Genomic DNA, 12,907 nt, shown 5'->3' on the forward strand with positions numbered 1-12,907 from the left:
CTGGACACTGAGCATGACACAACAGATTGCTGAAGGCATTCGAAACATGGTACTCATCTCCAAGCTAGCAGAAATGACATCCGACTGCCAAAGTGAAATTGCAAAGCCCTTGTCTGATTTCTCCATAGATAAAATACTAAATGGGCATTTTAAGACTGAAGAGGAAAGATTAATGAAGAAACATGAAATGAACAGCCGAGGAATTGGGGTCTCCTTACCTGAGTTTAATTGGTTGAAGTTCACCAGGTACAATCCGCCAAAACTGCCAAGTAAGTTGGGTAATTCTCTATATACTGGCTGCTTCGCGATGTAGAGAAAAACCTAGAGGGGTGCATGTACATTAGTGCAGAGATGTAACCGAGGTATATTGGTCATAGTGCTGGCAGTGTTTCAATCCAAATTCTATAGAGAAATTGTGATAAAATCGTCAAGAAAGTGGTTCATTTTGAATTATTTGAATTATACATTGTAGCATAGAGGCATAGCTTTGCACGATGCGTGTGTACTGAACAGTGGTGTTTGGGAGTCATTATTTCGATTACTTAGCGAAAAGGCGACGTCAAAAAGGGCTACTGACAATACATCTATAAGCTTGGAACTGTATTCCGATAACTCACGGGCACAGTATGGATGCAAGTTTAAATGAGAGTTCTGATAAGCGTGAATATACGTTCAGATTACACAACCTGCATGCCAAAATAAATACGAGTTACATAGCGTTGTAGATCGAAATCATAAATTAGGGATTGTACAAATGTACACTCTGATACACGGAACTAAAATAGGATGCACTGGGGGTCGAATCTTCGATCAATGGAAGCCTCAATATAACTATATGATTAACTATATGTCTATATGGGACGAATAAGCAAATTGAAAGAGCCCATGCAGCTAACCGGCACGACTCAATGGAATTAGACTTCTTCCAATTCCGTCTGACTCCGTGACCGTTGTCATGCTCAACTCTGCCGATCGAATTATTGGCAGCAAATTCTCGTAAATTTGCAACAACTTTGCTGAGGCACTTGAACGCGTTAAAACGACCGGACGAGGATTAAAACAACGGGCAATAAAGGAAGTACGCGATGAGGCGATAATGATAATCGTCTTTATGTTGCTTTTCTTTCACGAGCGAGAATGAATATATTCCCCGATATATAAACATACAATTAAGAAAACAAAGCCGTGAAATCTAAGCCGGGTATGGATGTGTTTGTGCAGGCGAATGATTTATACAGAGCAATCAATGAATTAAATCAAGCGGAGGCTGTTATTCTGTGCATTATTGAAGTGAGTGATTAGAGTGGAGCCTATACGTGCGATCTTTATAAACATTTCAAAGCTAAAAGCTAGGACTAGGTATAGATACATCCGAAAATTATAGTCGCATGTATGAAACCGATTAGCCGGTATCCGATTAGTACTCCAGTAGATATTAGCTTTTAAGGAACGGTTCTAGCAAAGCTGTAGAACAGAAACGACAAGAATAAAGAAATCGGGCATTTCTAAGTATCTTCAGAAGTTCTAGCAGTATTTCGAGTACGTTTTTACAATCGCGTTATACAAATTTACTGCTGGCCAATTGAACCTATATACAACAATATATGAATATAGATGTCTTGAATGAAGCTCTCATATTATACAACCCCTAGCGATAGGTTCGGTCAAGTGTCAACCTTAAACAAAAGTCAGCACTGAGGTTCGCTTTCCACAATGCACGCGGACTGACAAGGCGGAAAGCTGACGCGGAAGTGATGCTCCATGATAAATTGCTATCATCGTAGACATTTGCGTTAAAATATTGCCTGTTTAATAGCCGCCAGCTACAGAAAAGTGGTTCAAGCGCAACAGTTGCACGCTTAAAAACTTAACCACGGCCGACAATCCCATCCGACAGATGCAGTGACTTATTAAATTATTCCAATAACTCAATTCATGCGAGGTGCGCCAGGGAGACAAACGCGCAAGTAAGCCGATTCTTGCCGCAGTAATCAGCACCCGACATTTCACCGACTTGTTCCGACTTTCATCAAGCGTTCCTTATCGTTGCAAATTCTCTTCGCGTTTTGCCGTTATCGCGCCGAAACTGATCGTATCGTATGGTCGACAATCTAATTAACATTGAAAATCGCGATGAAATGTATCATCGAGCCGAGCGGCCAATAGTGCACTGGAGACTTCAGCCATGCCTATGATGAACACTTTTCATACAAGTCATACGCCGTTGGCAAGTCTGCGAGATGAATGTCTACTCTAACATGTACATACAGTCATACACCGGCTAAACAATTCATAAATAATGTCTACAAACGCTTCCTTAACTTATTATTATAGCTACATTAAAGACTGCGAGAAAGAAACTCTAAAATACTAAATAATGAAATGAAATTTCTAGCCGATGATATTGTAAAATATCATTAAATGAGATAAACTCCAACTGGTTATCTATATGTTGGGTTGAAGTTACTGCATGCAGTTGGAGTTATATTCAGTACTTTATATAGTGTTATGCCTGAATGAATGTGCTGTCTAAGCAAGGCTATGTAAACCAAAATCCTACAGCTGACTTAACACAACCCGAACCGGTTATTGAAAGTGGAATCTATAGAATTGGGACCGCTATACCAATATACTATTACATGTGATTAACCCCTAGATAGAGCTTAACTTTTTACAAAGTGTCGGAATTCCCGTGCAAAATAACCTTCGCGCAAGTTTTTTAATATTTTCAAACAGTCCGTTCTGTACACACTTTAATTAAAGATCCTCATACAAGGTAATGTCTATGGTCCATACGCACAGTTCGGCCGCCAAAATGCTTAAGATTTAATCATAATATATCATAAGTCACGAGATTTAACTTCCGCAATTTTTGTGTTTTGTCAATCTGCGCTTTATTGCAAAAGTTTATATTGCTTTGAATATGAAATTAACGCCGCAGTGTATTGGATTAATTATTGCTCATAAGAAATCATACAATTATCATGTACAGCTTATGAAACTTGAAACTTCAAGACAGGCTAAAAACTCTTTGAAAAAATCACATTTGCTCTAATACTGCATGGCCTTTGTAGTTCAACATCATATAATGTTTTTATCACAAAATGGATTTCTTAAAAAGAATATAGCGGCACAGATGTTGAGATTGTTTGCATTAATAATTCAATTTTTGCACACTCAATCGAGCAGATATATAAATTTTTCAATTTCGCCCGGTAAATGTTTAAATGACGTGTATATACAGCGGCGTTTCTGTCACAATCGAACTTAATTAAACTTTGTCGTTTTCTTTTTAAGTCGAATAATTATAAGACTAAACAATAAAATATCATCCTGCTGAAACACTGTTGTTTGACACTGAGATTTCAAGCACCTTTCAAACAGAGCGCTAACTTCAATAATTATACATAGATATATCCCCGTCAGTATGTCTTAAACGGTTTCTTTAAAATGCGAGTTATTTTTTATTTTATTTCACCGGTCCGCGAGACCGCGAAGATTTATTGCTCGTCAAATGAAGTTTCTTTCAATTAATATGTCTCCAAGGACGAGCCCTTAAATCGCTAACCATGACTGGAAATCTTAAAAAGATGCTTCCATGGAATGAAAAAGCCATAAAATCGGCTCCCACACCCCGGGAATTCAGAGATGTTAGGTTAGACCAGTGGGTAAGACGCTATAACTATACCTAGAGAGAATTAAACTATAGTATAGCTAACTATTGCAAGCTATAAGTAGTCGTCTCCCACAAACCTCATCGCGCTAAACCTTAAAGCTAAGCTTGAACCTTAAATCAAAGCGCGCATGCAAAACATTGGGAAATACTGATGTTTAACATGTTTGCATTGAATGTTCTGACATATAACCGTCTTAACGCGCGGCTGAGGAGTTCAATGTCCATACGCATCATAACCATCTATAATAACTATACAGTTATCTCGAACGCGATTTGTCAGGATTTTTGTAGATTCTTTGTTTGAGGCGTGGTATATAAGCAAACGAAAACTGACATCGATGCCAAATATTCTACTGCGGTAGCCCACTCTTCCCTAAACTCCTAGTATGCATCACAATGATATCTTTCATTAGAAGTTCAAGAATTATACACCCGATGAGACATGTATTAACTGTACAGTTATAGTTGTATCTCCTAGTAGGAACAAACGGGTCCCGAGAAAAAGCATGCATCTGAGAGTCCCACTATGCTTGACCCATACACGGCTGCAATTATTTTAAAGGTAACTATATATAGCTAGTCTTGTTTGGTACAATCAGCTAGGTTGTCGTGTATAATGCACTATATATAGCTTGGTCATAAAAATTTTTAATCATAAAATCTGCTCAGTAACTGCTGAAAATATACGCTGAAGAAATCTTCTCACCGTCTTGGTGGCAAGGGCGTAGTATGGTAGTATCGCATGCCAACATTCCTCACGAGGCCCTTAAATTTGAAGGCCAAAAATATCTTAGATATGCCTATTTCCTGAACCACGTTTGATGTGGAAGAGACAATAGATAACTTAGACCGCAGTGTAGATATCCGAAGATGCGAGTTCAAATCCGGCCATATTCAAGTTCAAAGCACAACATTTTTCGTTATTCTCTCTGCAGTGTCAGATTATGAATATGATATTTCATATATATCTTTGAGCATGCATGTTCTGATAAACGTTTAGATAGCACTTATTGATACATCATATAGCTATTTGATTATCCACTCCATAAAGCTCTGTATCCTTTGTATAGGGTAGACGATACAGAAAAAAATTACCATTAGGACATGCATGTTACATGCGTTTCCAGTATACTAAAATAATATATTTCACTGAACCTATGTGAGGTAAGAATGCAATTCTACGGATCGATTTTCGAATCGTGGTTTCTTTATAGAAACCGAAATATGTCTATGAATCCAGATAAAGTTAGATAACCGCGTCAATTAAGTGTCGAAGCCCGAACACAGATTTATATCAGTTTACAAGATAATTACTGAAAAGCATCATACCCTAAGTTAGACGTTAGGAATCAGGGAGAAAGTATATGCTTAAAATGGTTCATATAGTCATGAACAAATTTTACAGAAAAAGGAATGAAAATTTTCCTTTTATAATCTACAATTAAATAAAGAAATGGTTCAAGGATTTTTCTAGAGCCGGGAACTTGAGGCTTTATACATACGAATGAATGTTATAGAGGTTTTAAACGGTCTTAATTTCGAGTGGAATGATACCACTTCAAATTCAAGCCAGGAACAGTTGATGGAAAAATGAGTCAACTATAGGTCCTCCGGCAGGAATCGAACCTACGCTTTTGCGACGCCGCTGCAATGCTCTTGCCACCGAATGAGTGTTAGTTGTAGTTATAGGCACAATCCTTGCAATTATATACATGCATACTTATATGTATATGTTAATCATATAGTGACATAAATATGGCAATAGTTAAAAGGTGCTCTAATCAAGCTGTTGTTCTATTAATAACGTTTTACAAACTTGTTTCAGACAAGTTGTAATATTCAACTGTTCCGTCATCAGGGTAATGATGTGTGAATCTTATCTCGCAGCTCAAGAACATGTTGATTACTCAGTCAGCGTATCGCGATTACGTAGATTAAAATAATGCATTTGTAATATAGCGCAATAAACACTGTTGTTTATAGTTATTTTAGGGTGTATGTCACTATAGCGGGGAGATATTACCTGCAGAGAGCCTTCGTTGCCTAGGATTAATCTATTCTGCATGTAAATACTTTGCTGGAATTACCACAGCCCCGTGTTTCAAGGGCAAGATGGGTTAGAGGGTTAAATGTGTTTAAAATAGTCAAGACGCCGTACTAGACACACTTGCTATATACTACACGGTCAACATCAGTACGCAGTAGAGAAGTTTTACTTCACTGTATCAGAATATCCACCATTGTATGAATCTGAATCAGTGAGTTAAAGTTACATTATGAACAAATATCACGCGAAGTATGGTTGTCACTCGACAACTCTCTTGTTATATCCGATATCAATTACAAAGAGATCAGCCAAATGCCGCATGACCGTAAAATGGATTTTTATGTCTCAGTCCTGGTAATCCGAAGTATAATCGCTATAAAACATAACCCGTAAAACAAATATAATCTATATAAGCAAAAGATTCTGACATATGTATAATTATAAAGGTATGTTAATGAAAACAGCCATGATAAAGACTTTGTATAAAGGTATGTTAATGAAACAGTCCAATCAATATAATTTCACGCGAGCGGCCTCTGAAAAGACAATCACCTTTAATTTATATGCAATAATTATTCGTAAGTTATAAACATTAGCTATTGCTAGTATAAAGTTCTTGAAAACACGAATGCAACACATGAAATTCCGAGGGAAACTTGAATTATAGTAGGGAACACGGATACGTCTAGAGTGGGCGAAGCCGCGATAGAGAGTATGTTATATCGATTTTGAGATGACAAAATGATAAGCGTCCTTAATGTTGATATTCTGCGCTCATTGAGATAAGAGAGAGCAATATCATTACATCAGCCGTTTATAATTGGACGACAATTGAGTTCATTCGTAATCGTTCTATAAGACACGCATTATTGCCGATCAGTCGCATGTGTTGAATGCTTCCAGTCTGACGAAGCTCCAATCGTCTCGCTCGGTTTTCACCAGGACCAGAATTCATGCATTATGGAGGGCACCTTTAATGGCAAACGCGGAAGCTTTCCGCAATGTCACTTATTATGGAGTTGCACGGAAAATCCTACTTAATGCTTTCCCTTCAAAATTCAGTTTGCTACCTTAAAAGGGAAACTAAGAACTAAAAAAACAGGTCGTGGTCGGAGTGCGTCAATGTTTTTCGACCTAACCCCTATATTGGCATAGCTTTTGACACGTTATGACTTCGACACGATAAGAAAAACACTTCATAGGTTGCGTTATTTACAAAAGCTAATGATCCCACGAACGCTTGTCACAACGATAATGATATATGGCAAATTCATATGTTTTTGTTTCAAAACATCGGGTCTTTACGTGTAAATAGGGATACATCGAGATGGCCCTGCAAGCACCTCTGTCGACACGTAGCAGAAAATTCAATTATGAATTGGAATAGGTTTGGGCTGGCACGCGGTTCCTCATTAAGACGATTGCAACAGTTTATTATTGTAAAGTAATAAAACATATTTCAGTCGACAGGTTAAGAATCGTAATTATATATTATCAGTCATGGGACAGAAATAAAGCATGAATATTTAGCGAAAATATGTTTTACCTTTGGCTATGTAACTTAAGTACAGAGCATGCAACTATTGATCGAATCACTCTCTAAAATGTTGCCAGCTATGTATATATAATTTCTATATTTTTGGGAATTCCATTTTGGGAGCTGACACATGCAGACATGTTGGAAACCAAGGAAATTGCTTGTAGTTTTGACTGATTGTGAAAATAATATTTTTTGCACGAGTACAAATGAGACAAACGAGACGTAATATTAATAACACCACCCAACTTCCTGAATGGAAGAACAGTTTCGAGGTAATGATTGACTTTCAAAGATTATCACAAAAATCCCCAGCAATTTGCATATGAAATGGAGCAATAGGAATTCAGCAGTTTTGAATCACAAAGACTCTATATATGCACGTTCATAACGTAACTGCCTTAAGAACAACACTGTTTTAACATTAATCAAAATTTATCTTCAGACACCAATTACTCTGCATGTATACTAATAAATCTAATGTTTAATTTAACTCCTTTACACATGGAAGTATTCATCGCAAAATTAGCTGGATTAGGCCAATGACAAATGTTCGCCCAGCACAAATAGTCATTGTTTAGGCGTTCTTAGCCAATTCGGCATAATCCCACATACAGACACAGAGGCTGGAGGTGATATTTTAGAAAAGTCCGAAGTGTTTGCGGAACACACAGGTTAATCTCTCATAAAAAGCCAAAAAGCAATTCATAAATGGATGTTAATCGCATCTCAATGTATAAACAGACGGCTAAACCACCCAAAGCGTTGACGCTTTTACAAGTATAATAAATCAATCTGGGTCACTGCAACTGTTGACTTAGCCAGAAATCAGGCACGCACAGAAACACATACTGTATTGCGCTTATAAAGCAATGTAGGAGGTTGAAATTTAATATAGCAGGCAAAAATTTTGACAATAAGATGAACTATTTGTATGAATTCTTAAAGTGGTACCAGGGAATGGCACATTTGAGCTTGCCATGCATGCATGGTATATATTTAATGTAGCCTACGTTAGCCGGTTGTATATATATACAAAGAGTAGTTGACTTTAACTAGTTGGTGGCAGGATTAGGCCAATTAGATTTGTGTATTTTGAGGTTAATCATGATTTGACTCCCTGAAATGCAATTCCTAAACTGATGTAGTGAGGAGTACAATTTGGATTTATCTGAGATGTCATCAAATCCTATTTCCAATCGAAAATATCAATGAGCAACACTTGATTACTCGTTCATTTTTATGAGTGTCAGTTTTGGGTAACTTTCCTACAAGGTCCTTCACATGGGTTAAATTGGCCAATAACCGAAATCAGAGGTGTGGGTTCAGTAAGCATTAGGAGAATCAAAGTTGAAAAGTTTTTTTAATTTTTCATTAAACTGAGATGAAATCATGTCAGCGAGATATTGACAGAATAATAAAACTTGCGAAGCGTTAAGCGTGCTATGGACGTAGGACCGGATACATTACACGAGGTGGCATCCATCGAAGCATGGGATGGATGCTTGGCAACGTCTCTGCGTTTACCAACATAGCATGATACGCCAAACAACGGCCACAAACCAATTAGCAGAATAATACATCATGCACAAGACAAGCCCTTCAAACTGTAGCAAAAGCTTAATCGTGCTGTAACATTGGAGCTTGTTTTCACACGGAAGTTGGACGCAAGCACTTTCATATCATGTTGTTAATCTTTTTGAATAAACCACATCAAGTCTTTTCATGATATATTAGCTTTCCTAGAGTTATTTGGATTTTGTCTGCATTTCGAGTAGTTGCAGTCGGGTCATGGCATAAGAATCATGTGAGAATATTTTTGCCAAATATGTTGGTGCATGGAAGATTGTGAGGTGTGTAAGTTCCGGACAGAAGGGCGAGCCACCTAGGAAAAGGTCAACTCACTTCCTTTTTTCGTTTTTCTAATGAGAAGCGTTGACAACTGATAAAAGGATTCTAGATGTTTGAAAGCGTTGTGGACTGATTCCAGTTTCCATGCACCCAGCGGAGTAAACTAATGCATCAATTTAGAATACGTATATAACTGGAAAATTTTTTAAATAAAAAACTAGTAAATAAAGTTTAGGCACAATTCCATACCAAGACACATTTCTCATCGACGCAATAGCGATAATAAGACCAAGATAATCTTGTTTTTCAATTTGAATGCAAACTTTTAGGTTCGAGACCTTGGTAGAGCTGTGTACGCCTTCCATGATATGAGCCATATAGGCTTGACCCACACATTGAGACATAAAATAAGAATAATTCAAGTTTGATATATGACTATAGAACCAAAGCTTTGGGAGTCTATATTTAGTTGAGAGGAACAACAAATATTTTAGATTGGATGATTAAGGTTTTAACTATAAATCTGTACCTTACAATAATAAATCCTTTATTAGCAGTTCTTCGTGAGAACTGCTTGTAGACAAGCTACCTGCACGCGTGGGTGTGATTAGTCGACAATCTCTTTTTTAGCAAAAATGCGATACTGGGAATCAGTTTGTCAAGCCATGATATATAAACAATAGAAGTCGATAGGACAGTTTGAAAAACTGTTTCAACTGATAAGCCATTCAGTCATTATTTTGAATATTCTCCAAAATAGTAACAGCTGATGTAGCAAAAGTCAGGGAAGACTTCCAGAGGAATGGTTCGGTAGCGAAATATTTGCATAGTTTCCTTTGAATTAGTTCAACTATATTGAGACTGTACAAATAATCTTTAGCGAACCATGAATTCCTCTGCAATTGCAAATCCAGCCTTATGGAATAATTTACTGTGCACTTTTTTCGCTGCTTTCAGTTTTAAATTTTTTACAATTTTCCAAATGGTTCATTAAGAAAACATGGAATTAGAACTTAACGACTTTTTTTGAACAAAAACTCACCATCCATCTTTTTTTACTTCCAGAATCCAGCAAACGGCGGCCAAAGCAGAAACGAAAACCAGGGCGCAATCCCAGAGTGCCTTTCACGCCGAAGCAGTTGACCACACTAGAGAACAAATTTCAAGCGATGAAATACTTAACAAATGACGACGTTAGGGCCTTGTGTAATGAGCTGGGCTTGCCGGAAAATAAGATCAAGATATGGTTCCAGAATCGCAGGGCGCGCGAAAAAAGAAAAACGACACAAACTGAGGAGTACATCGATGTCATGACCGTTGATGGTCTCTGAATCGTTCAAGACTGGCATTTAGACTAAATTATTCAGAGTAAACATGCTGGTCCCCTTATCGACACTTTCATGTCTTCAAGAGCCTGTTGCTGTAAGGAGCTTTTTATTTATGAAGAAAGAGTTAAAATGCTTTTGGATATTTTTCCTCCATATTGCTAGCTAGCCTAGTTAGCGAGAGTCAAAAGACCAAATGACTGACGGAAGAGTGAATAGAGAAAGATTTTGTCGGGAGTTATTATTCTGTGTATATATTGATTTAGCAAAATTTATAACATTCTCAACATTTATTTTTGGCCAAATATTTCATGCATGCTTCCCGTGACAGTATGCAAGTGTCGTAACAGAGACAAAAATGCACCAGCATAGACCTATTCGGAAGAGAGCAAGAGACCTTTTGCAAGTTACATGAAACCGAGGCTTTTAAATTCTGATTGAAAGAAACTTTGTTTTTGTAGCTTGTGACAGTTCCAGCGAAAAAGTGTAAATATGTTTTTTTAATTCGAAAAAAGAAAATCTGACTAGCCTCGCCTTCGTGTACCTTGCCACAGGCCTCTTTCAATTTTTCTTATAGACCAGCAGGCCAGTTTATGAGCAAATTGTGATTATGTGGCGGGAATATTCTTATGCAGCTTGTCGACAAGTAGTTATAAGGCCTTTCACAACTTGCTGCAAGGTGCTTAACTGTCGAAGGATTTGGGTGAAAGTTGTGCCAGGATCGATATGTAAACGAGTCGTGAAAGACAGCTTTGCAACTTAATTGCTAAATTTGCAACATAGCTACATAGCTTGTCGACACTCCTGCTACAAGTTCGTTAGGTTATCATTTATTGTTGGCAGTTTTTTGAGTACTGATAAATGTATAAAAAATTAAAATCGCAAATCAAGCTAATATAGTTGAATTTGTATGTCACAGTACGGCGCAGAGGATGTACATACTCGAAAAACCTTTATGAAATATACAAAAGCGTTTTGCTCCACAGTATGGAAGGGTGAAAAAACTCGCAACAGCTCCGTGTGCGGCTCATTGAGCAAACGAACACATGCACGTCGGTACTTTTATACTAAGAATGAACCATAATATTCATAATTATTTACAAGAGGCAATTACTAGCTGCGACTTTAAAAGTAAAGACTGTATAGTGATATTCATGTAGACATTACGGAAACGTGTAAATATGTAAAACATTGTGTCAAAACATTAAATTAATATTGGGAAATTGTGTGAGATAAGTTCAACGCTTGCAACAAGTATAAAATATCTGTACTCTGTATAAATGCGCTATGTGTGGGGGGGGGGGTTGTTCAGGTTGTCGGAAACAATGTCAATGTTTTAAGGAATTAACAGAGCTGAAACTGAGTGCTTAGATGGTATGAATATTCATACATTCATCTTAGGGTGCGAGTGATACTTTGGAAAACGCCATGTTTTTACAGTGTGCAGATATTAATATCTTACTATGTTTTAGAAGTTTTGGCGTTTAGGCAATTCAGATTTATTGTGTCATTTTTAAAGTGTTTCCAGAATCTTGTGCGAAAATCATTGAGACACTCCTTTACCTGAATATGGTATATTCGACCTTATAGTAAGGTCGTCCTTGGCAAGGTCGACCTTGATATCAAGGACAAGGTCGAATATACCGGAATATAGCAAGGTCGAATATACCCGAATATGGTATATTGGACCTTGATAAGGTCGTCCTAGATAAGGTTGAATATACCGGAATATGGTAAGGTCAAAAATATAATAGCTACGCCTACGTAAATTCGTCCATGGTCGGTCCACCGTAAGGTAAATTTGACCATGGTAAGGTCGAACATACCGGAAAATGGTATATTGCGCTGTAGCACAACGCTAATGTGCAATGGTTCGTGCAACTCCAGTTGATGAGTTTGGATTAAACCGATACAAGAGACAAGACCTATTAAATACAAGAGACCAGAGGAATAATGCTCAGGCAGCATTATTAAGCCTTGTATTATATCGTTATACAGATAGACGTTGCTAGTGTTAACCGATATCTCCGTAATTTTGTCACAAAGACACAAGTGCCAACTAAAACCTGTATATCTTTATATACACTCAATATAGGCATAAACAAATACCAAAATAAGAATGGGAAAAAAATATAAAAAACATTCATTACTTGTTCAAGATGATCTTGTACTGCATGTGCTGTTTCGTCGTTTTTTCTATCGCAGTAACAGTCGTTGTCAGCAAAATATCGTAAGTTGAATAAGGCACAGTTGTCATGCAAGAAGCCATTTTGTTTTGTTTTAAAATTTTCGCGGGCTTTTAATAGCCGCGCGGGAGCGTGGGTTTGAATTTACTACAGAACTATAAAAATAAACTGGAATGATAACCGCGAAGTAAATATTTGCAATTTGTTTATATTACATAATTTATGTAATACTTAGCAAATGCATCAGACTGTCCCGAAATATACATATAAATATAAAAATACGAA

The 12,907-nt window shown here is 37.2% G+C and overlaps 1 protein-coding gene across 1 annotated transcript; it reads left to right on the forward strand.

Annotated features, from left to right (window-relative positions):
- Positions 1–9: 9 nt before the first annotated feature.
- LOC114544827 (homeobox protein engrailed-2b-like) lies at positions 10–11,650 on the forward strand. The gene is made up of 2 exons (XM_028563327.1): positions 10–269; positions 10,177–11,650. The coding sequence occupies exons 1-2, from the start codon at positions 14–16 to the stop codon at positions 10,440–10,442; spliced, it is 522 nt and encodes a 173-aa protein (XP_028419128.1). The 5' UTR covers positions 10–13; the 3' UTR covers positions 10,443–11,650.
- Positions 11,651–12,907: the final 1,257 nt, after the last annotated feature.

Source organism: Dendronephthya gigantea, unplaced genomic scaffold, assembly GCF_004324835.1.
Source record: "Dendronephthya gigantea isolate DGI-Jeju-01 unplaced genomic scaffold, DenGig_1.0 000973F, whole genome shotgun sequence".
Taxonomy (NCBI): domain Eukaryota; kingdom Metazoa; phylum Cnidaria; class Anthozoa; order Malacalcyonacea; family Nephtheidae; genus Dendronephthya; species Dendronephthya gigantea.